This window comes from Scyliorhinus torazame, chromosome 2 (genome assembly GCF_047496885.1).
Source record: "Scyliorhinus torazame isolate Kashiwa2021f chromosome 2, sScyTor2.1, whole genome shotgun sequence".
Classification (NCBI taxonomy): domain Eukaryota; kingdom Metazoa; phylum Chordata; class Chondrichthyes; order Carcharhiniformes; family Scyliorhinidae; genus Scyliorhinus; species Scyliorhinus torazame.
This window is the reverse complement of record NC_092708.1, coordinates 331,922,748-331,947,646: the sequence shown is the minus strand read 5'-3', so window position 1 is coordinate 331,947,646 and position 24,899 is coordinate 331,922,748. Positions and strand designations below refer to the sequence as shown.

At 46.0% G+C, this 24,899-nt stretch overlaps 1 protein-coding gene across 1 annotated transcript in view; it reads left to right on the top strand.

Annotated features, from left to right (window-relative positions):
- Nucleotides 1–24,899, top strand: part of adss1 (adenylosuccinate synthase 1) — a 106,554-nt gene that overhangs the window by 58,526 nt on the left and 23,129 nt on the right. The window contains exons 2-7 of the mRNA XM_072489850.1: nucleotides 6,868–6,970; nucleotides 8,065–8,127; nucleotides 15,455–15,505; nucleotides 15,681–15,747; nucleotides 21,889–21,996; nucleotides 24,272–24,353. Of these exons, the coding sequence (XP_072345951.1) occupies nucleotides 6,868–6,970; nucleotides 8,065–8,127; nucleotides 15,455–15,505; nucleotides 15,681–15,747; nucleotides 21,889–21,996; nucleotides 24,272–24,353 (474 nt within the window). The remainder of the gene's footprint in view (nucleotides 1–6,867; nucleotides 6,971–8,064; nucleotides 8,128–15,454; nucleotides 15,506–15,680; nucleotides 15,748–21,888; nucleotides 21,997–24,271; nucleotides 24,354–24,899) is intronic.

Here is a 24,899-nt window from a genome sequence, read left to right as displayed (position 1 = left end):
GGTAGTTAGGCTGGGTTTGGTGCTCCGAGGTCCGGGTCGGCTCCAAATCGAGGTCGGGGCTTCACTTCCGGTTTGGGCCCAATCATCTTCCAGGTCGCGGAGGTCGGGTCGGGTCAAAAGGTCTCCAAGGGCCTCGGAGGATGTTTAAGCCTACAAGAGAAGATAAAAGAGAGAGGTTAGTAATAATGTTAGGTTTAGAATTAATTTTTAAAAGATTAGAACGAGTATAAGTTAAGTAAAAAGTTGATCTGTTTGTGAGAGCTCGCAGAGAGTCGCCTCGCTCCGGCGCCATCTTGGTAAAGGCAGCGCTCCGAAAGGGAGCAGCGCTCCGAAAGCATGTGATTTCAAATAAACCTGTTGGACTTTAACCTTGTGTTGTGAAATCTCTTACTGTGACCACCCGAGTCCTGTGCCGGCATCTCCACATCATAGTTGTCCTTTGACACGCTGCTTACTGTTGTTCTGCAATTAACACTTTCTGATCTCTCAATGTGTCACTATCAGCCCCCTTCTTCACCTTGATCACCATAATTTACATTCCCTTTGTCTTTTTGTCCAATCTCCACCTATCACTGGCCCCCTATCCAGCCCCGCTGCTTCACGTCCCCTCACACAACAGTATAAATCTGATCCTATTTCCAGTTCTCTCCAGCTTTGACAAAGAGTCATCCAGACTCGAAGCATGAGCTCCGCTCTCTCTCTCTCTCCATCGATACTGTCAGACCGAATGTCCAGTAATTTCTGTTTCTGCTCCCAATTTAAAAGTTGCCCACACAATATGGAGTTTAGCAATGAATTAAATGTTGCTGATTTAACCCAACTGGTCTAATAGAAATAGGACAGGTTCCAGTTGAATACCCGGTTTACACTCTGCCCAATTTTACTCTCCATTGTCATAGTTGCTTAAGCTCTGGAATGCTGCTAATCATGCATATAGGGCGCGATTCCCCGGAAAGTCTAAGTGTGGTAGTGACCAGGAACTGCCGCCAGCTTTCCGACGCTTGGCCCAGTGATGCCGGCAACACTAGTCAATGTTATTCATCCACTTAACGAGGCGCCACGGGCTTCTCGCTACAAGAGAAGGCTCGCCAGCCGATTCGTCGGGACCATGCACGCCAGCCCCCCGCTAACAAGATCGAGCAGCACAAGCAGTACTTGCTCAGCCAATCCCAGCCAGCTCGAAACAATGGCGTCCAGGAGACCGGCCCCAAGATTCAGGGACGCAGTCCTGGGGAGGCTGCTCGAAGCAGTGGAGGCCAGGAGAGATGTCCTGTTCCCCCGAGGGTCCCAGAGGATAAGCCACAGGGCAGTCAGTGCTGCCTGGGAAGAGGTGGTAGCTAGCGGCTGTAAGCTCCGGGAGTGTGACCAGGACGACTGGCCTCCAGTGCCGGACAAAGGTCAATGACCCACACTGGGCAGCACAAGTGAGTAGACACCAAAGCTTCCCCCCACAAAGAACTTTCCATCCCCACTCTCCATTCAGCACACAACCCTCCCTTCATCCTTCCTTCACACCCACTACACCCCCTGCCACTGTGAAGCATGTGTGTGGCTAATGATGTCCTCTCTGTGTCTCCTCAGGAAAAGCTCTCCCACAACTGTCGGGAGAGGGCCCAGAATGGCTGAGGCGTGCGGACTTAAGAATCTTCACCTCCTTCGAGGAGCGGGCCCTGGAGGTGACTGGGGCGGCCAAGGACAGTCACCCATGTGGAGGTTGGCGGAAGCTGCAGAGGTGAGGGATCATCAGGCTCCACCAGGAGGACCTGTCAAATGTGAGTTGTTATTGCCTTACTGACTGACCCCAGGTCTATCCTCCCACATGTCCCTCAACCGCTGACGCAGGCCCATTCCTGGTGGCCCCCTCTCCAGCTTCCCAGGAGACCACCTCGGAAGGCAACTTCAAGGAAGACACGATTAAGGCGTCACAGCCGTCATCTCCACCCTCCACCAGTGCAGATACACACACCTCAGTGGGAAATGTTAGTGGTCAGGCTTCTGGAGCACAATCTGGTGACCACAGCTCTGCTACCAATGCACATCACCGAGTAACCCCCAGCCGAGGCAGCAGTCGGAGGTTTGCTGGATCCCGGCCTGATGCTGAGTCTCTGGTACAGGGATACCCAGAGCTGATGGAGACTTTAGGGTGCGGTCAGGACACCAGAAGGTCCATAGCCATTTGGAGAAGTCGCCAGCAATGTGTGGCACCGAGGCCAACACTGTCAGTTGTGAGAGAACCTGGTGCATGATGTTAGCACCATTATTGGAGGTGTACAAGGCATCACTCAGTCGGTGACGGCCATGGCTGAGGGTCTTGGCAGAATGTCTGGGGGATGTCACCCAGTACCAGGATGACCTTGGTGAGGTTCTGCAGGACATGTCCCGCTCTCAGATACGAATGGATGAGGCGCTGCGGAGCTTGTCCCAGCTGCAGGTGGGCATCGCCAAGGCGCTGCAGAGCATGGTCCAATCACTGAGGATCAACGTTGATAGTGCAGGCATCAGGGAGCTGTCAGGGCTGGCAGACCCAGATGATGCAGGGGCAGCCGGGGCTCGAACCTGCTGCCCCTCTGTCCGAACATGAACTCCAGGGCCCTATTGGCACCAATCGGGAGGAAGGGGCGCTGAGTGCCAACCCGGACCCATCCTATCTTGTGACGACGGTGGCCACAGTTCTCCAGAGGTCCACCCCTCTGATGAGGCCGCATCTCGCAGTCAGCACACGGGACATGGTGGCACGGCTCTGCATATGCCACTGGCATGTGGCCGGGGCCCTCGGCCCCCAGAGGACACCCGCCAGATGCATCGAAGGCCATGAGGTAAGCAGCTGGCTGCCTCCACCTCTGATGTGCATCCTAGGGTGGCACCTAGACGTAGCGGTAGAGCTAGGAAGGCCAAGCATATCGAGGATCACTGAGGGCACCGTGGGAGGGAGGGTAGGTCATGTGTGAGGGGAGCGGCACCATCAGGCGAATAGGGAATTGTATAACACATTAAACACCCTTGAGCACAACCAGTATGATGCCTCTGACACTTTCTTCCGCAATGCGGGCATTGAAGCCTACTTGTAACAACAAGCAATTATTATTATTACCGCTGAACCCTTGGGCCCATCTCTCTAGGCATCCCCCCACCTGCCTCGGGCAAACCTTATGCAGGTGATGGAGGTGAGCGAGCACTCAGCAGACAGGAAGTGGTCAGACTGTGGCATAGATTGAGGAGCACTGGCACTCGGCTCTCTGCAGGATATCATCAACCCCCTGCCCTCGACAGTGACCCGCTGACAGTGCCAACATAGTCCCAGCATCCTGGAGTGATGTGACACATACCCTGGGATGTTGGCTGCTGCAGGATTCAGGTACAGTGTCCATGCATCAGGGTATGATTGGAATGCTAAGCAATGACTCCCACATGCTACATGGCCCGCCCTCCCACAAGAATCCACTTGGATTATGTGAAGTGCTCACTTAACCACAATTGCCAATTTTAGCAATAGCCTTCAGCCGCATGGCCAGAGGCCTAGGCAGTCAGTGAGGGCTATGGGTGATCGGTGGAGCAGACGGGCAGGGACAAGGATTACTCCCCGGAACAGATACACACGATTCAGGGGTCGGCATGCTGGTGCCACATGTCTCTCTCTCTCTCACACCCCCCCCCCCCCCCCCCAGCCCAGCGCCTCCCTTCCATAACGGCCCACCTCTGTGGAGGGTATCCTACTCCCAGAAGAGGGTCCCCCACATCCCAACAAGCACTGGGGCAGCAAGCTCCGCGCGCCCAGGCTCTTTGCCTGTGAACGAAGATTGCTGCTCCGCGCAGAGGCCCTTCTGCCAGGTTCATGTTTTTGAAAAGGAGAACTAATCGGCACCAGTGTGACCAGTTGCTGGGGTGGCCGATGAATCACGGGAGGCTGTTGGATATGGGGTGACTCGTTAATTGTATGGAAATAGAGTTTACGTGGTGATAATTTGTTTCTCACTGCGCTACGGTGAGATTCCAATTTCGCCTATGGGAGCGGGCAGGTTGTATTCCAAACGGTTTGGCGCCTGGTGCAGTTCTTGTTTTCGGCATCTCCACTATTCACTGGCCTCATTTCGCTCGAACTAAAGTGCAACGAGGCTGGAGAATCGCCCATAGACTCCGAACTGCCACCTGGCTGTAAAGTTACCAACATTAGACAGCCAATCTATCTAAGGATTAACCCCTGGCTAAAAATGAAAATGAAAATCGCTTATTGTCACAAGGAGGCTTCAAATTAAGTTACTGTGAAAAGCCCTTAGTCGCCACATTCCGGCGCCTGTTCGGGGCCAAGGAGGAAGGGATCCTGAATCCTAAATCCTGAATCCTAAAATGGCCAAGGAGGAAGGGAGCACCCATGCGGTGGTGTAGGAGGAGGGGGGTAGGTGCCCAATGTAGAAATGGAGCCTTTGTGGGAGGGGCCACCCCTCAAATTTGAGTGGCCACTAATTGGAGCAAGGGCGAGCAGGCAACCCTAGTCCTTGTCTGCTCCCATTAAAAGTATCGACAGGTTGGCGGTGGGTGGGAGGGTGTTGGGAAGGCCATCTGGGGAATTGGCGACTAGGAGCTTTTCACAGTAACTTCATTTGAAGCCTACTTGTGATAATAAGCGATTTTCATTCATTTCATTTCATTTTCCCTGTCAGCAAACCAGCCAGCGGGAGATAGTAAAATTCTACCCATTGAATGTCCGGTGCATCCTCTGCTTTTCATTTTGTTAAGTATCTTTGTTCTTCGGCAAATTGTTATTCAAGCTACTGGGTAACCCTAACTGCACACCCTACATCTGTTAAGGACTTGCAGACACAACATTTAATTTCATGGTTTTTCGACAAAGTTCTTTGTGCATGACCCATTGTTGACTCCCGCCTTGATGTTTGGTAAGAAAGGGTTAATTTACTTTTTCAATGGGCTGTACCAAGGGTTGGTGAAGTGAAGTTAAATTAAATGCAAACTGGTTAATGTTAGCTGGCAGTTTGGTGAAGAAACTTGTGCGCCATTCAGCCCAAGACCAAAAACTGAACAGTAAGGCGCCAGACCATTCTTGGCGAGAAGCTAAGTAAGGATATTAAAGGCGAGCATACCTATTAGGATAACAAAGCCAGTACCGAGCAGTCCTGAGCGCTGCATCTTAGGAAGGACATATCAACCCAGGAGGGAGTGCAGCATAGGTTTACCAGAATGATACCTGGGGCGTCATTCTCCGACCCCCCGCCGGGTCGGAGAATCGCCGGGGGCTGGCGTCGATCCCGCCCCCGCCGGTTGCCGAAGTCTCCGGTACCGGATATTCGGCGGGGGCGGGAATTGGGCCGCGCCGGTTGGCGGGCCCCCCCGCTCGATTCTCCGGCCCGAATGGGCCGAAGTCCCGCCGATAAATTGCCTGTCCCGCCGGCGTGGATTAAACCACCTTTTAAACGGCGGGACAAGGCAGCGTGGGCGGGCTCCGGGGTCCTGGGGGGGGGCGCGGGGCGATCTGGCCCCAGGGGGTGCCCCCACGGTGGCCTGGCCCGCGATCGGGGCCCACCGATCCGCGGGTGGGCCTGTGCCGTGGGGGCACTCTTTCCCTTCCGCCTCCGCCACGGTCTCCACCATGGCGGAGGCGGAAGAGACTCCCTCCACTGCGCATGCGTGGGAAACTGTCAGCGGCCACTGACGCTCCCGCGCATGCGCCGCCCGGGGATGTCATTTCCGCGCCAGCTGGCGGGGCAACAAAGGCCGTTTCCGCCAGCGGGTGGGGCGGAAATTCCTCCGCCGCCGGCCTAGCCCCTCAATGTTGGGGCTAGGCCCCTAAAGACGCGGAGCATTCCGCACCTTTGGGGCGGCGCGATGCCCGTCTGATTGGCGCCGTTTTGGGCGCCAGTCGGCGGACATCGCGCCGTTTCGGGAGAATTTTGCCCCTGATCCCCAAGAGTTATAATGAGAATGAATTAAATACATTAGGGCTGTATTCTCTTGAATTTAGAAACCAAAGGGGTGATCAGATCAAAGTTTTCAAGGTGTTAAGGCGATAGAGAGAAATAAGCTATTCCACTGGTTGGGGAGAGTAGGAGTAGGGGGCATCATCTAATAGTTAGAGCCAGACCTTCAGGAGTGAAATTAGGGAATACTTCATCACACAAGGGTGGCAGAAGTTTGGAACTATTTTGCATGCAACTATTGATGCTCGATCAACTGTTAATTTTAAAACCGATGCTGATAAGAGTTTTGTTAACCTAAGATACAAAGGAATATAGGAAAGATGGGTATGTGGAATTAGTTTTCAGATCAGCCATGATCTGGTGGATTGTGGAACAAGTTCAAGGCATACCAGGGCCTACTTTTGTTCCTATGTTCAGTACTCTATATTTATGTAGGTTCTCCTCTTTCTCTCCATATCCACTGATCTCTCCCTGAGGAAGATCTCTTATTGAAAAATCTATTAACGGTGGAGCATTTGAGATTGGGAACTCTTTTTGCAAGAACTGTAGATACAAAGCTCGTTCAGACTATTCAATGACGATGTCTTCTTCACTAACAGCTGCTTTCAAAATGACAGTTTTCTGAATAAAATAATTGGGCTGGATTTTCTGGTCCCCCAGCCAAGTGTTTCTTGGCGTCGTGCTGTCCGCTGGTGATGGGATTCTACCCTCCCGCCACTTATCAATGGAATTTCCCATTGAAACCATCCCATGCTGCCAGGAAACCTGCGGGCAGGGAAAAGTGAGTCCCAATGGCCAGAGAATTCCAGCCATTTTATCTTTAATTCACATTATCCATATGTGTATTATTTTCAGGTTACAAATCTACTAATATTTTCCATTTGCTTTTAAATGTTTTGCTACAAACACTAATTTGTAATTCCACATCTCTTGGTAGGGTGGAAACAATGCTGGCCACACAGTTGTTGCAGATGGAAAAGAATATGATTTTCACCTTCTTCCAAGTGGCATTATTAACCCTAAAGCCATTTCTTTTATTGGTAAGTAAACTAAAACTTGGATGAACAGCAAATATTTGAGAAAAGAAATGGGGTGGGATTCTCTGTCCCACGGGCCCCCGGGATTCTCCGTCTCGCCAGCCGGCCAATGGGGTTTCCCATTGTGGGCAGCCCCACGCCGTCGGGAAATCCCCGGGCTGCCAGCGATACGGAGAATCCTGACAGAGGATGGATGATGGATAAACATGTCCCGGTAATCAGGTCAAAAAGATATTATGGTTTACCCTTGTTCTATATAGTTAGCTAATATTTGCTGTAGTGATGCAATTCACATCAGCATCCTTAGGCTGAGAGAGAAAAATCAGCTAAGGTTCACATTCTTGTGTTTACTCAATAATTTCTAGTGAAAATGGTGAATCGAGAAAACATGGTCAGGCTTGTTTATGATATCTTCTATAATGGAATAGGCAAAAATAGTTGCTCTGCACGTCAAGTATGAAGAATGACCACCAGCATGAGAAACGCAAAGGGAATCTGTCATCTGTGGTGCAATATTTGCATATTTATCACTAAATACTGGAGATAAAAGATAAGTGGAATTGGAGAAAGGAGTAAAAGAAAAACATCTGTGTACCTAAACTATAAAGATGCAACTTAACATTAGTATGGTGAAAACTCACCTGTTAGCCATTGCTGAGAGCCACTTAACTAGAAATAGCTGCACCCAAGAGGGCCTGAATGACAATGATGAAGATAATTGGTTGCAATAAAATCTGAGTGCCAGTTTTCAGCACACTGGGGCCCTGCAAGGACATTAATGCTACACAGTTTTAGTGCAGATCAGTGCGTGGTGTTTAATTCATTGCTGCAATCAATCAAACTGGAAAGAGCCTGTAAAACTGTTGGATATCATAAGCAGAGTGGGTGAAACTTATTTACTTCAAAACTCCTGAGTCCTTAACAGCCAGCAAATTTTACAAGAAAACTTGGCATGTTCATTCTGTAGTAAGGGACGTTGCCCCTGTAGGCAAGGATGTCTTGGGGGATTGTTGCCTACCTGAACTTTGTTTTTTTTTAAAGAATTTTAAAATTATTGCTAATTATCATATCTTAATGTATACCATTTTCTACTTTAGGAAATGGTGTTGTAATACATTTGCCTGGCTTGTTTGAAGAAGCTGAGAAAAATGAAAAGAAAGGTATACTGGTTCAGTTTTTGAATACTTTATATGACATTTTCATTGAAAGTAGTACATCACATTCAGAATTTTTGGATGTTTATGCCAGAATCATATCCATTTGTATTTTTCCTCTTCTTCCCCATACATCTTGTCCTTCTGATTGTTACTTTCACTTGTACCTCCCCAGCCAAAGAAAACAGGTAAATGGCTTGATTATTCTCCAATTTGTCAATATAGGATTTTGTCAGAGAAGTCTGAGGTAGCAGGAATGATATAGCATAGAAGGAAACTTATGCCAGCAACATATTTTTGGAAGAGCAGTTAGAAAAATACCCCGCTCGTTCCCATTCCCCTGCAAAACTTTCAAGTATTTATCCAAGTTCCTTCTGATGGTTGCTATTGAATCTGTTTCCACTGTCTTTTCAGGCATTGCATTCCCGATCATAACTACTTGCTGCATAAAGACAACCGTCTTATTCAGTCTGTCAAAAACTGTTCACGATTCCTGTAAAGTCGCTTAACAATACAAGTTTTCGGTTTTCCCATAGAATTAAAGGCATTCATCCCTGGAACCATTCCAGTACCGCCCCCAAGACCTCAATACCCTTGGTATCCAGAATTGGACGCAGTACTCCAGCTGCAGCCACACCATTTTACAAATCAGTTTCAAGGGGTGAGCAAAACTCCCTTTCCTTTGATGACCCCATTTATAAGGACAGATCTGTTTTTTTAAAGCAATCTTCCCGATTTTTCCTGCTGTCTTCAAAGATGTGTGTCCATATACGACTAGGTTTCCCTGGCCCTGTACCCTCTTCAAAATTATACCATTTAGTCTATATTGCGTCAAGAATGCCAAATTTCAAACAATCACAACAGGATTTTGTCAGGTGACTGGAATGATATAGCATGGAAGAAAACTTGTGCCAGTGTCTTATTTTTGGAAGAGCAATTAGAAATACACCTCTGGTCTTTCCCATTCCCCTGCAAAACTTTCAAGTATTTAGCCAAGTCCCTTCTGAAGCACAAAAGAAAAGGAGTACTGATTGATTGGCAAGTCGACTTTGATTGGTCGATGTGTTACCTTGGAGAATAGCAACGGGGAACAATTAAACAACCATATTGAGATAATCAGTCAAGTTCGTAATGAGGCTCATTTACACTCGCTAGAAGCAACATACATTCATACACAGGGACCCGATCTCTGCTAACGAAAAGGAATATGTTCATGCCTCGTGCCTTTTTTTGAATTACCCCAAAGCATGATTAGCCTTTGATTCCCTGTTGCTTTCTCCATGACCACCTCAGGCACCAACTTGCCAGCCAGTCAACACCAATTTTCTTCTGTGGTATTAATTGTGATCGTTTGAATTTTGGCATTCCTGCGTTTTGCCTGGTTGAGTGCAACAACATCAGAAACATATCTCTCTTTTCAGCAATATTTAAGTTTTGTACTACAAAGTGACCATTTACTTTAAAGTGTCTTTGCTCATTCTTCTTACCATAAGGTACCACTCCACACTGCAAATTTTGAAATTTGATCCTATAATCTGTAAATCCAAGTCTCGGTCATTAATATATATCAAGAAGAGCAGTCGCCATAATACCGATCCCTGAGGAACATTACTGTATACCCCCATTCAGACTGAAAAACAACTGCTGTATCCATTACTCTCTGGTTTCTGTCTCTTAGCTAGTTTTGTATCTATACTGCCCTTTAATTACATGCCGTTGATTTGGTCCACTTAAGTGCATATATCTGCATTGCATTCCTGGTGACGATATAACCATTCTGACGATTTTTGAGGAACCATTCCGATACATGCTTCTCAAGATCAGGCCAATGGTTGGCCCCTGTTCTGATAGCGAATTTCAGGGCCGATTCTTTCCATTCTTAATCACATTATTTTGCTGCTATGTTCAGTCTACTCTGTGTGGGCATGTCTTAAACTCCCATGCATCTTTGCAACACTGCCCATACCCAGGTAGCGCAGCTTTCATTGGGGTCCAACATCAAAGTCCAGCAGAGTTGGAGGGAAGGAAGACCTGCTCCCTTTTTATTGCACTAGCTGCCGTAAAGTAGGCCAATTTAAAGTGACAAGTTAGGGAGAAGGTAGGTATCTAAAGTAAATAGATAGATTGAGGGGGGGTCAGCAGTCAGTGGTGTTTGGGGTGGGGTTGGAGTTCAGCCTGGTCACAGAGTGGGTGGGCGGGCCTATTATTTAGAAAGATTTTGTCCATTGACATTAGACTGACTGGCCTGTAGGTGCTGCCCCCCCCCCCCCTTTTAATAAGGCTTCACTGTTTGCAGTCCTACACTCCTCTGGCACTCTGACATCACTTCCATATTTAGTGAAGATAAGAGCATGGTGGCTAAAATTTCCTCACTTTTCACTCTTATTTCCCTCCGCAATCTGGGATGCATCCCATCTGGATAAGGTAATTTCTTTCTACTTCGAGGACTGCCATCCTTTATGTCCCTCCCCTTTATCTATTTTATTCCATCCAATATCTCTTTTACCTCTTCCATTATGGTAACATTGATAGGAGCGTCTTCCCTCGTGATAATAGATGCAGCCATACCCTCCCCCCCCCCCCCCCCCCACCCACACACACAAAATGACACTTTTTTTACAGTCAATAATTGGCCTTACCCTACATATGACTACCCTTTCAGTATTTATAAAGTAATTTCAGGTTCTTTTTATGTTGGTCACTAATCTCTTCTCATACTTCCCTACACCACCTCCTTTCCTTTTGCAATTCACCTCTGTACTTTTTATATTGTCTTGGTTTGCTACTTCTTGGTTCCCCAGCGTCACTTTTGGGGGGGACCCCAGTGATGCACTGGGGAATCCCTCTGGGAAGTTCCCACCTTAAGGGTTTAATTGTCCAGAAGGGCTAACCTCCCCTGGACAATTGTCCTGGGCTGGGAACCATCAGACAAACCAATTCAAATCGCTAACTTTGGAACTTTCAGCCTGTTAGTTATTCTGAAAGATTTAGAAGGAGAAAAAGCCCCCCCCCCAACCCCCAGCCCGCCATCAGATACCCCTTTCTCCCCCTCCCCACCGGCCCGATTCTGACCCCACTCTCCTCCCGGTCCGACTCTGATGCCACCCTCTCTCAGCCAGACTACAATCTCATCCCCTCCCGGTCCCACTCTGACCACCTCCCCATCTCCCAGTCCAACTCCAACATCCTACTCCAGGTCCGATCCTTGGAATTTCAACGAGGTTAAGTCCCTCCAGAGTGGCATTCAGCCAGTGATCGCCACTCGGAGGAAGTTATAGGCCATTATAAACTGGATATTTGCAATGAGCTTCACTTTTCTGTTTCATTTTAATCTATACATCTTTAGTTATCCAGGGAGATCCAGCTCTGGATGCTCTTTAGTTTACCCCTTGTGGGAATGTTCCTAGTCTGTACCTGAACTAAAGAGAAAATGCTGGAAAATCTCAGCGGGTCTGGCAGCATCTGTAGGGAGAGAAAAGAGCTCACGTTTTGGGATTATATTCATTGGAGTTTAGGAGGTTGAGGGAGATCGAATAGAAACTTACAAGATAATGAATCGCTTAGATAGGGTGGACGTAGGGAAGTTGTTTCCATTAGCAGGGGAGAATAGGACCCAGGGGCACAGCCTTAGAATAAAAGGGAGTCACTTTAGAACAGAGATGAGGAGAAATTTCTTCAGCCAGAGAGTGGTGGGTCTGTGGAATTCATTGCCACAGAGGGAGGTGGAGGCCGGGACGTTGAGTGCCTTTAAGACAGAAGTTGATAATCGCTTCTCGGCATTTTGGCTAAGATCAAGTGTCTGTAGATTGAGCCTTTGGGTTCAGATGTGGTATGTCTCTCTTGTGGGGACCATAAATTCGATTCAATTTGAATTAGTTTTTTGGAGCAGGCGAGGAGCTGCATTAGGGGTTCGCCCCTGACCCACACTCTGAGCCCTGGCTTGGTAACTCAGAAAAGGAAATTTTTTTTTAAAAGACAGAAGTTGATAAATTCTTGATTTCTCGAGGAATTAAGGGCTATGGAGAGAGAGCGGGTAAATGGAGTTGAAATCAGCCATGATTGAATGGTGGAGTGGACTCGATGGGCCGAATGGCCTTCCGCTCCTATGTCTTATGGTCTTATGGTTTTGAATCCAGGTGATCCTTTGTCAAAGCTGTACCTGAGCTGTCTCCTCTTGAAGGCTCCTATTGCTAAATTACTATTTTGCCTGCAAATCCTTGATTTCAATCAACCTGGGCAGGACCACTTTTCAACTGACTGAAAATAGCTCTCCTCCAATTACATATTTTCATGACTTAATGTTCTTTGTCCTTTTTATAATCATTTCAAAGCAAACAGTATGATAATCACTGTTCCTCAAATCATCTCTCCACTAAAATTTGTACCACTATGATCACTTCATTTCCCAGGGCTCAAAGATGTCAGATGTTGCACTGTCATAGCTGACCTTACCTATCATGTTGTCACGGAAAGAGGGGGTCACATTGAGGAACTTTGATGGACAGCCAATTTTCTCCAACAGCTTAAATAGACTATTTCTGCTCACATGGTCGAATGCCTTGGTGAGATCGATGAAAGCAGTATGTAACCATCTCCTTTGTTCAAGGGGTTTTTCTTGCTGCTTCTGGACTCTATTGTTCTAGCAATTTACCTGCAGATTTTCTCCTCCAACTATTTCGCACTATTTTGTGGTCTATAATATATGCCCAGTAGGAAAATAGCTCCTCCATTGTTCCTTAATTCTAACCAAATAGATTTCTATTTTTGACACGCACCTCTCCCTCCCTCACCATCCTGTTCCACTCTCCAAGGGTCTATGGAACATCACCCAGGGTGATAGGCCTGTGCTGGCACTATCAGCGGGTCAATGTAAAAGGCAGGAGAGTGATGATAACTCGCTGTGGGGAAAGCTCTGGTGCTCTGCAGTTCATGCCAAAGTCTGGCTCGTGTCTTCTGCTGACAGCACGCACACACCCATCCTCTGAACACGGTCTGCATCGGGGGCATTCCATCTTGGGCCACTGTGCCCAGGAGGCAGAGGTTGGGAGGAAGCAGAGGGCAACAGGGGGTGGGGGTGCAGGCAGGCCCATTGTGAAGTTCAACATGACAGAGGTTGCACATGGACAGGTGGAACATATTTTAATAGTGAATATTAGACATTTTCATTCTCCCTAGCAACAGATGGTGACTCCCCCCGCCCCAGTGCCCACTCAGTGTCTCTCTCTTGATCTTTCGTGGTCAGTGTTATGTCTCGGTATATCCTCAGGCTACACATCAGGGGTGGAGGCAGCCTGCTGCTTTTCACGCCCTGTGACCTTTGATGCCCTTGGCAGACATCCTCTGGAGGGCCTGGAGCCTGAAGGATCCGGCCGACTTACCGGTGTCACAGACATCAAAGTAGGCCATTCCGACCTTTGAGCCATTCCACCATTAAATGAGATCAAGGCTGGTTTTCTACTTCAACACCATTTTCCTGCACTATCCCCATATCCCTGGATATTTTTAATACATGAAAACCTATTAATCTCAGTCTTGAACACACTCAGTGAGCCTCCATGGCCCTCTGGGGCAGAGAATTCCTCATCTCCGTTCAAAGTGACCTGCCCCTTATTCTGTGACTGTGTCTCCTAGTTCTGGACGCCCCCAACCAGGGGAAATCTCCTTCTTGCTTCTACATTGTCAAACCCTGTAGGAATTGTGTACGAGTGAGACCACCTTTGAATGAAACCACCTCATTCTTAAACTCCGGAGAATAAAGGCAAAGTCCGGTTAATCATTCCTTGTAGGACAGTCCCTTCATCTCCGGAATTAATTTAGTGACCCTTTGTTGCACTCCTTCTATAGAAAGTATGGGTGCAATTTTCCGGCCACGTTGCACCCTACGCCAATGCCACTGTTCCTGGTAAATAGCGGGAGAGCCCAAAAACGGGTTTTGCACCAGGTGCCGAACTGATCTTGATGCTCCCAACCTGTCATGCCCAACTAAATCTGGATCATGTCCAGCGAGGACATGATCCACAATAGCATATTTGAATGAGTCACAAATCTAATTTAAATATGCGCAGCATGTTCCGTAGCTGAAGTCTCCTGGGATTCACGGCCCCAGCGGCACAGCGTGATGCCGCTGTCAATTAATAATGGTTTCCACAAACAGAAACAAGACGTGATGGTCATGCCGGGTGGCTCAGAGGCCATTTGAGCCCTGCTTGGTTCGCACTGTAGAGGTGCCAGGGATAGTGTTCAAATGCCATGGGTAGCGCCCGGTTGCCAAGGATAATGCCTGGGTGCCTAGGGGCACTTACAAGCGGGCGGAACCTGATGGGGGCCATGTCCATGAAAGGGGGGGTGCATAAAGGGGAGCCCTGAATGGATGTATGAAGGGTGGGGGTGTGGGTGGGGGGTGTATGAAATGGTGGGTCACCCTTATGCCTGCAATTGGTTGGGGTTAGGGGGGGGTGTGACACAGACATTTAGCGATTGGTGGGGTAGCCATTTTGACCGGGCAGCTGATGGTGAAGTCCCACGGCTGGCCACCTGCCTCCCCCTGCCCCGTGCCGTGCCGCACCGCAAACCCCCCACAGAGACCCCCTAACTAGAGTGATCCTCCGCAGGGACCCCTAACTAAAGGGACACATCTAACTAGAGGGGCCCCCTGCAGAGACCACCTAACTAGAGGGACCACCCCCACAGACCCCCCCCCCCCCCCCACACAGAAAAAAGACCTCCGTCTGGAAGCTAGAGAGCAGTGCAGACAGGGGCAGTGACCATAATTACAGTTGTAACACTTAACTGGAAGCTCCACGGGCCCATTCCTGGAAAGAGAACAGCTGTGACCTGTGTTTAAACCTCTCTCATCCATTAGCTGCAAGCCATTCATTCATTTCTCGTAGTGGGCTGTGATTGACAGCTTCCACAAAACAGCTGTAGCCTTGATTCAGTCATCTCTCTTCATGGGTGAGTCACTCTTAAGTGCTGAAACCCCACAATGGGCCGGAACCTCATTCCCATAAATTTCCATTCATTTTAATATTAAGTGGCTCCCCTGCCAAATGATCCCATCTCACGCGATCTTCAAACCTCGCCCTGCATTTACAACAGGGCCTGACGTGAGACAGTCAAGGGGATACCTCTGGCGGTTTAAAGATAAGTATAGACACCGGGGGGCAGGGGGGTACAGGGACATGCCCGGGCAGTGCCCTGGCACCGGTTGGCACTGGCAGGTTGGCTGCTCTTTCTCAGCAGCTCTGGAGAATTTGCTAAACTATAATCTTATGAATACATCTCATTCTCCAATTTTGTTTTGATCTCTTTTGATAATATTTATTTTTCTTAGGATTAAAAGAGTGGGAGAAGAGGCTGATCATTTCAGACAGAGCACACTTGGGTAAGTAAGTGATGGTAAAGCTGTTCGGCAACATTTGAAAATCATCTGGCTGGTTGAAAGTGTCAGACTTTGAATACCTTGCAACAATTGGTGCGTTCTCAGTAAATTTAAGAAACATAGAAGATGCAGTGTGGTATATATTTTGAACTCGATTTTCTTCTGTTTAATTTGACAGTGTTTGATTTTCATCAAACTGTTGATGGACTTCAAGAAATCCAGCGCCAAGAGCAAGAGGGGAAAAAGTAAATATGGCTTGAAAGTGTTCCATGTGTGCTGCAAAAACATATTAGAAGTTAGAACAACTTGAGTATGGCACTATTATAAATAGCTTTTACGCTATTTACGTTATAGAATTGTTACTGACAGTTACAGCATGATCAGAGTCAACCTGGCGATATGACGATAACATCCACGATTTTAGGCCTGATGTGACCCTTCTGTACAGGCTAGCCAGCAACATTGTGTTTTTGCACAGGCTTTTCTTGACTTCAGTAAAGATTTGTGTCCTGATTAGCAATGTTGCTAATCGTGGTGTCATGGTGCACATAGGCACCAACGATATAGGTAAAAAAAACGGGACAAGGTCCTACAAGCTGAATTCAGAGAGTTAGGAGTTAAACTAAAAAGTAGGACCTCAAAAGTAGTAATCACAGGATTGCTACCAGTGCACAAGCTCGTCAGAGTAGGAATGTCAGGATAGATAGGATGAATGTGTGGCTCGAGAGATGGTGCAAGAGGGAGGGATTCAAATTCCTGGGGCATTGGAACCGGTTCTGGGGGAGGTGGGACCAGTACAAACCAGATGGTCTGCACCTGGGCAGGACTGGAACCGATGTCCTCGAGGGGGGGGTTGCTAGAGCTGTTGGGAAGGGTTTAAACTAATGTGGCAGGGGAGTGGGAACCGATGCAGGAAGTCGGAAGGTAGTAAAACAGGGACAGAAAGAAAAGGTAGTAAGGGGAAAGTGTAAGGCAGAGAAGCCATAGTCAGAAATCAAAAAGGGCGAAAGTACAAGGTACAGTGACTGAGGGGAGCTCTGTGAATAGCCCAGTAATACGAAAAGGAATAAAACGGGAAGTAAAAACATAAATGGTAAGCGACGCGACAGGTTGTTACATGAAGATATGGGTTCAACGACAAGGAAAATTAGGAGAAAGGTTGAGAGGAAATATAACTTAGGAGAGGTTACTGATCGCGGTGTTAAGATTCAAAACAGAGGTATAAAAGCCAACATAAGTGTACATTACCTGAATGCTCGTAGTATTCGGAATAAGTTAAATGAGTTGATGGCGCACATCATCGTGAATGACTATGATTTAGTGGCCATTACTGAAACGTGGTTAAAGGATGGTCACGACTGGGAGTTAAATATCCAAGGGTATCAAACTATTCGGAAGGACAGAGTGAATGGTAAGGGAGGTGGTGTAGCTCTTATTTAAGGATGACATCCGGGCAATAGTAAGGGATGACATCGGTGCTATGGAGGATAAGGTTGAATCGATTTGGGTGGAAATCAGGAATAGTAAGGTGAAAAAGTCACTGATAGGAGTAGTCTATAGGCCACCAAATAGTAACATTATGGTGGGGCAGGCAATAAACAAAGAAATGACTGATGCATGTAGAAATGGTACAGCAGTTATCATGGGGGATTTTAATCTACATGTCGATTGGTTTAACCATAGAACATATAACATTACAGCGCAGTACAGGCCCTTCGGCCCTCAATGTTGCGCCGACCTGTGAAACCGCTCTAAAGCCCATCTACACTATTCCCTTATCGTCCATATGTCTATCCAATGACCATTTGAATGCCCTTAGTGTCGGCGAGTCCACTACTGTTGCAGGCAGGGCATTCCATGCCCTTACTACTCTCTGAGTAAAGAACCTACCTCTGACATCTGTCCTATATCTATCGCACCTCAATTTAAAGCTATGTCCCCTTGTGCTAGACATCACCATCCGAGGAAAAAGGCTCTCACTGTCCACCCTATCTAATCCTCTGATCATCTTGTATGCCACAATTAAGTCACCTCTTAACCTTCTTCTCTCTAGCGAAAACAGCCTCAAGTCCCTCAGCCTTCCCTCATAAGATCTTCCCTCCAGATCAGGCAACATTCTGGTAAATCTCCTCTGCACCCTTTCCAATGCTTCCACCTCCTTCCTATAATGCGGCGACCAGAATTGCACGCCAGACTCCAAATGCAGCCGCACCAGCGTTTGTACAGCTGCAACATGACCTCATGGCTCCGAAACTCAATCCCTCTACCAATAAAAGCTAACACACCGTACGCCTTCTTAACAACCCTCTCAACCTGGGTGGCAACTTTCAGGGATCTATGTACATGGACACCGAGATCTCTCTGCTCATCCACACTGCCAAGAATCTTACCATTAGCCCAGTACTCTGTCTTCCTGTTATTCCTTCCAAAATGAATCACCTCACACTTTTCTGCACTAAACTCCATTTGCCACCTCTCAGCCCAGCGCTGCAGCTTATCTAAGTCCCTCTGTAACTTGTAACATCCTCCCGCACTGTCGACAACTCCACTGACTTTAGTATCATCTGCATATTTACTCACCCATCCTTCTACGCCCTCCTCCAGGTCATTTATAAAAATGACAAACAGCAGTGGCCCCAAAACAGATCCTTGTGGTGCACCACTAGTAACTGGACTCCAGTCTGAACATTTCCCATCAACCACTACTCTTTGTCTTCTTCCAGCTGGCCAATTTCTGATCCAAACTGCTAAATCACCCTGAATCCCATGCCTCCATGTTTTCTGCAGCAACCTACCGTGGGGAACCTTATCAAATGCTTTACTGAAATCCATATACACCACATCAACTGCTTTACCCTCATTCACCTGTTTGGTCACCTTCTCAAAGAACTCAATAAGGTTTGTGAGGCACGACCTACCCTTCACAAAACCGTGTTGTCTAACTCTAATCAAATTATTCCTTTCCAGATGATTATACATCCTATCTCTTATAAACCTTTCCAAGATTTTGCCCACAACAGAAGTAAGGCTCACTGGTCTATAGTTACCGGGGTTTTCTCCACTCCCCTTCTTGAACAAGGGGATAACATTTGCTATCCTCCAGTCTTCTGGCACTATTCCTGTAGACAAAGATGACTTAAAGATCAAAGCCAAAGGCTCAGCAATCTCCTCCCTAGCTTCCCAGAGAATCCTAGGATAAATCCCATCTGGCCCTGGGGACTTATCTATTTTCACACTTTCCAGAATTGCTAACACCTCCTCCTTATGAACTTCAAGCTCTTCTAGTCTAGTAGCCTGAATCTCAGTATTCTCCTCGACAACATTGTCTTCTTCCTGTGTGAATACTGACGAAAAATATTCATTTAGCACCTCTCCTATCTCCTCGGTCCCCACGCACAACTTCCCACTACTGTCTTTGACTGGCCCTACTCTTACCCTAGTCATTCTTTTATTCCTGACATATCTATAGAAAGCTTTAGGGTTATCCTTGATCCTACCTGCCAAAGACCTCTCATGTCCCCTCCTGGCTCTTATTAGCTCTCTCTTTAGGTCCTTCCTAGCTAACTTGTAACTCTCGAGCACCCTAACTGAACCTTCATGTCTCATCTTTACATAAGCCTCCTCCTTCCTCTTGACAAGTGTTTCAACTGCTTTAGTCGGTCAAGACAGCCTTGAGGAGGAGTTTATAGAATGTATCCGCGATAGTTTCCTGGAACAGTATGGAACCTACGAGGGAACAAGCGGTCCTAGATCTGGTCCTGTGTAATGAGACAGGATTGATTAATGATCTCATAGTTAGGGATTCTCTCGGGAGGAGCGATCACAATATGGTGGAATTTAAAATACAGATGGAGGGTGAAAAGGTAAAATCAAACACTAGTGTTTTGTGCTTAAACAAAGGAGATTACTATGGGATGAGAGAAGAACTAGCTAAGGTAGACTGGGAGCAAAGACTTTATAGTGAAACAGTTGAGGAACAGTGGAGAACCTTCCAAGCAGTTTTTCAGTGTTCAGCAAAGGTTTATACCAACAAAAAGGAAGGACGGTAGAAAGAGGGAAAATCGACCGTGGATATCTAAGGAAATAAGGGAGAGTATCAAATTGAAGGAAAAAGCATACAAAGTGGCAAAGATTAGTGGGAGACCAGAGGACTGGGAAATCTTTAGGGAGCAACAGAAAGCTACTAAAAAAGACATAAAGAAGAGTAAGATAGATTATGAGAGTGAACTTGCTCAGAATATAAAAACAGTTGTAAAAGCTTCTACAAATATATAAAACAAAAAAGAGTGGCTAAGGTAAATATTGGTCCTTTAGAGGATGAGAAGGGAGATTTAATAATGGGAGATGAGGAAATGGCTGAGGAACTGAACAGGTTTTTTGGGTCGGTCTTCACAGTGGAAGACACAAATAACATGGCAGTGACTGATAGAAATGAGGCTATGACAGGTGAGGACCTTGAGATGATTGTTATCACTAAGGAGGTAGTGATGGGAAAGCTAATGGGGCTGAAGGTAGACAAGTCTCCTGGCCCTGATGGAATGCATACCAGAGTGCTAAAAGAGATAGCTAGGGAAATTGCAAATGTACTAGTGATAATTTACCAAAATTCACTAGACTCTGGGGTGGTCCTGGCGGATTGGATATTAGCAAACGTGACACCACTGTTTAAAAAAAGGAGGTTGGCAGAAAGCGGATAATTATAGGCCAGTGAGCTTAACTTCGGTAGTAGGGAAGATGCTGGAATCTATCATCAAGGAAGAAATAGCGAGGCATCTGGATGGAAATTGTCCCATTGGGCAGACGCAGCATGGGTTCATAAAGGGCAGATTGTGCCTAACTAATTTAGTGGAATTTTCTGAGGACATTACCAGTGCGGTAGATAATGGGGAGCCAATGGATGTGGTGTATCTGGATTTCCAGAAAGTCTTTGACAAGGTGCCATACAAAAGGTTGCTGCATAAGATAAAGATGCATGGTATTAAGGGTAAAGTAGTAGCATGGATAGAGGATTGGTTAATTAATAGAAAGCAAAGAGTGGGGATTAATGGGTGTTTCTCTGGTTGGCAATCAGTAGCTAGTGGTGTCCCTCAGGGATCAGTGTTGGGCCCACAATTGTTCTCAATTTACATAGATGATTTGGAGTTGGGGACCAAGGGCAATGTATCCAAGTTTGCAGACAACACGAAGATCAGCGGTAAAGCAAAAAGTGCAGAGGATACTGGAAGTCCACAGGGATTTGGATAGGTTAAGTGAATGTGCTAGGGTCTGGCAGATGGAATACAATGTTGACAAATGTGAGGTTATCCATTTTGGTAGGAATAACAGCAAAAGGGATTATTATTTATATGATAAAATATTAAAACATGCTGCTGTGCAGAGAGACCTGGGTATGCTAGTGCATGAGTCGCAAAAAGTTGGTTTACAGGTGCAACAGGTGATTAAGAAGGCAAATGGAATTTTGTCCTTCATTGCTAGAGGGATGGAGTTTAAGACCAGGGAGGTTATGCTGCAATTGTATAAGGTGTTAGTGAGGCCACACCTGGAGTATTGTGTTCAGTTTTGGTCTCCTTACCTGAGAAAGGACGTACTGGCGCTGGAGGGTGTGCAGAGGAGATTCACTAGGTTAATCCCAGAGCTGAAGGGGGTGGATTACGAGGAGAGGTTGTGTGCACTGGGACTGTACTCGTTGGAATTTAGGAGGATGAGGAGGGATCTTATAGAAACATATAAAATTATGCACGGAATAGATAGGATAGATGCGGGCAGGTTGTTTCCACTGGCGGGTGAAAGCAGAACTAGGGGACATAGCCTCAAAATAAATTTAGGACTGAATTTAGGAGGAACTTCTTCACCCAAAGGGTTGTGAATCTATGGAATTCCTTGCCCAGTGAAGCAGTTGAGGCTTCTTCATTAAATGGTTTTAAGATAAAGATAGATAGTTTTTTGAAGAATAAAGGGATTAAGGGTTATGATGTTCGTGCCGGAAAGTGGAGCTGAGTCCACAAAAGATCAGCCATGATCTCATTGAATGGCGGAGCAGGCGCGAGGGGCCAGATGGCCTACTCCTGTTCCTAGTTCTTATATCCTCAAATTAACCGAATGTACGCAAAATTAGACTACGTAAATGGAACAGCAGGGGAACTGCATCACATTGCAGAATACCTTCCAGTGTGAGGTATCCAATTGATTTCACCTGGAAAAGAACAAATGTGAATTTACCTTTGCTGCATTTATCTTTGGGGGGTTTATTTGCTAAATTTTCCTTGTCAAGTTATTTTTAGAGCAACATGAGAGGATGTGTATTGCTGTATTTTTGTTTTAAGAAGAGTAAAGGCTGGGTTTCTTTCTTCACAGTACATTAAAGAGGCACTTGTTGTTTTCTCTAGCATTGGCACTACAAAGAAAGGGATAGGACCAACATACTCTTCCAAAGCAGCAAGAACTGGTCTCCGCGTCTGTGACCTGTTGGCTGACTTCAGCGACTTTAGCTCCAGGTAATAATACAAAAACTGTGGTAAGCATCTCTTCAGTATGGTACTGAAGTTTGCTTATACTTGCACCTGTTGACCAAATTGGAGATGACGCCAAGTGGCGATGGATTGCACCTAAACCACACTTGTGCACTTTCTTACATGATTACAACTTAGACCAGGTTACCAAGGATCACCAAGTTCCAGATTCACAAAGCATTTTCAGAACGGCTAAACTTTGTCAATTGTCGGAAAGTTCATGTGAAATGTTGACAGTTTTTTAAAAAATGGTCTACACTTGTCAGATATGGGGACCATTTGATTCGTAATGATGTCAGGGATCATTTGGGGCCCTCCGCGATTGGGATGTCATTTAAAAATGGCTTCCTGGTCTCGCTACACTGGGGGTTCCGGCAAGCGGAGCTCCCCACTGTACAAAATGGGGCTATGTGCGGCCACAGCCGCACGTTCCCAGTTCAGGCCTTTTATTCAACGCAAGCCATGTCGAGTGGCCATGTGTTTCTCAGCACTGCGAGCACCGGGAAACACCCAACTAAACGCGCTCGCTAGGGGACTTTGTTCCCTTTTAGCAGAATTGCACCTGTCATCTTTTGCCAACACCATCACTCAATAATTGTCTGAGTGCTGTATGACCACCGCAGAAGAATCGTGCAGTTTCCCGGCCAGTTTTCTGTCCATGTGACTGAATTTTCCTAACAATCCACTGGTGAGGCACCTTATCCACTGTCTTCTGAAACAGAAACTTTAAATGTGTTTTAATGATCTAAACAATATCAGCACGCCTACATTTCTTGCCTATCCCTAGTTGGTGTAAGAAAGTGGTGGTGGACCTTCTCCTTCAACTGCTGCACTTATGGTAGCGATGTTCCCTCTACATTGGTGTTGGGTAGAGAATTTCAGAACATTGATTCAGTCACCATAAAGAATAGTTGACTAACAATGAAAAAAATTAGGGAAGGAATCATACACCCAGTGGAAAGACATTAACAAGTATGAATGAACAAAGAGACCAAGGGATTCAAATACATAAATTTCATAAAAATACGGCTGTGGCATTTTGGATTTTATAATTAGGTGCACAGGCTGAAAAAAAGCAATACATTTCTGCTAAGCATTAGCTAGGCCGCTGTTAGAAAAAAATGTGCAGTTGGCGTACAGTGGGCGTTCCATTATAGAATGGAAACAAACTCAAAAGAGTGAACACAACATAGATTCACCAGGATGATGACAGAGATGGGTAGTCACGGAGGAGACACTTCAGGTACTGTAATGCTAAAGGCTAAGTAGAAATTTAGTGAAGGTTTCTGACATTCAAGAATTTCTTTTTATAGTGAACTGGGATTGATCATGTTGCCAACTTGTCATCCTGAAGATTTCCAAAATCCACTTTGCCGTTTGACAAATGTCCTATTTTTGGGTCATCAGCTTGCTAAAGTCAATATTTTCCCGCTTCTGTAGTAGAAAGATTCAACACACTCGTTAAGACATAATAACAAAGCTTTATTTTCAAGCAGACTGCATGCAGTACTGGCTGAAACTTGAAGTCAGAGAGCAGTCAACAAAACTGCTGAGTCTTTCGCAAGTTCCGCGCTTTCGCAGAGAATTAGCTCAATATTTAATACATTATCATTATCAAGATTGTGTGACAACAGTATAGTCAGGAATTTGATTGGAAATACAAACGGAAGCATACAACAGACCATTTTTGGTCACATCACTCATACCATTATCTTGTCCTTGGAGGGAACATTGAAAGGTCGGAATAGAATTATTTCTTCCTGAACTTAGCTTGTTTTATTCCTACGGCCCTGGGTTATGACGAGTTAGTTTTATCAGGAGTTGCCGAGGACCGGTGTTTTGGAATGGCTCGACCTTCGCTGATCTTTTCAGACTTCAAGTTATGCAGAGTTGGCCTTATCAGTCTTACAGTCTGAAATGGTTAGGGCAGCATTTCGTACAGGGGTCCGGTGAACTGTGAGCATTCTTTACATGGGCCTGGTGAGCTGGAATGAGTAGTTCAGCCTTTCTTACATTGTATCAAACATTTTGACCAGTCTTCCCATTGACCAGTTTTCCCATCATGCCATTACTTAATTCGTACCATATCACAAGCTATTACATTTAGGTTGTTCCGGCAAAGAGCCAGCAAAACAGTCAGCCAAATTACCATCTTCTGTGCTACAAAGTTCTATGATTCTTTTTTAGATTAGAAATAAATCCCATCATTAGGAACAAACGCTAATAAAGACTTTTTGTATTATTCTTCAACCCTTCACAGATTTAAACTTCTGGCTCAACAATATCAGTCCATGTTTCCTGGTCTGAAAATAGACATTGAAGGACAACTTAAAAAATTAAAGGTAAAACAAACAAAATATCAAAAAGAAAACAAGTGTGTTTCTGGCATGTCATTAAAATTGCATGTGCGAATATATTGCTATTAGGTCATGATCAACTTTATCCTTAATATTAATTCACCTACTCGTACAGTAAGTCCAAATGAATTTTTCACGAAAGTGATTACAGTGCAAATAATAGTCCATCATGCTTCCAAATCATTTCTATTAAGTTTTATGGTTATCCAAAAGGAATGTAAAAAAATTGGCAACGAGCAGTGAGAGGATAATGTAAATTATGAGGATACAGACAATACTTTCCCTCAAAGTAAATAACTGTTAGGGCCTGGAATTATAAAGTATTGGTGTGCAATACTATGGAGTGATAAAGTCCAGGTTACTCGTACACCTCACCATACTGAGTTTAGGATATCATTCTGTAGTGGAGGAATTTCTCTGAAAGCCAATCCCTGGCTACCTTTGAATATTTTCTGGTGAATGGCTCAAAGAAGAGAGGGCAGAAGTCTAAGCATAGATTATTTGTTTTGCTTTTTCAACCATTAAATTATA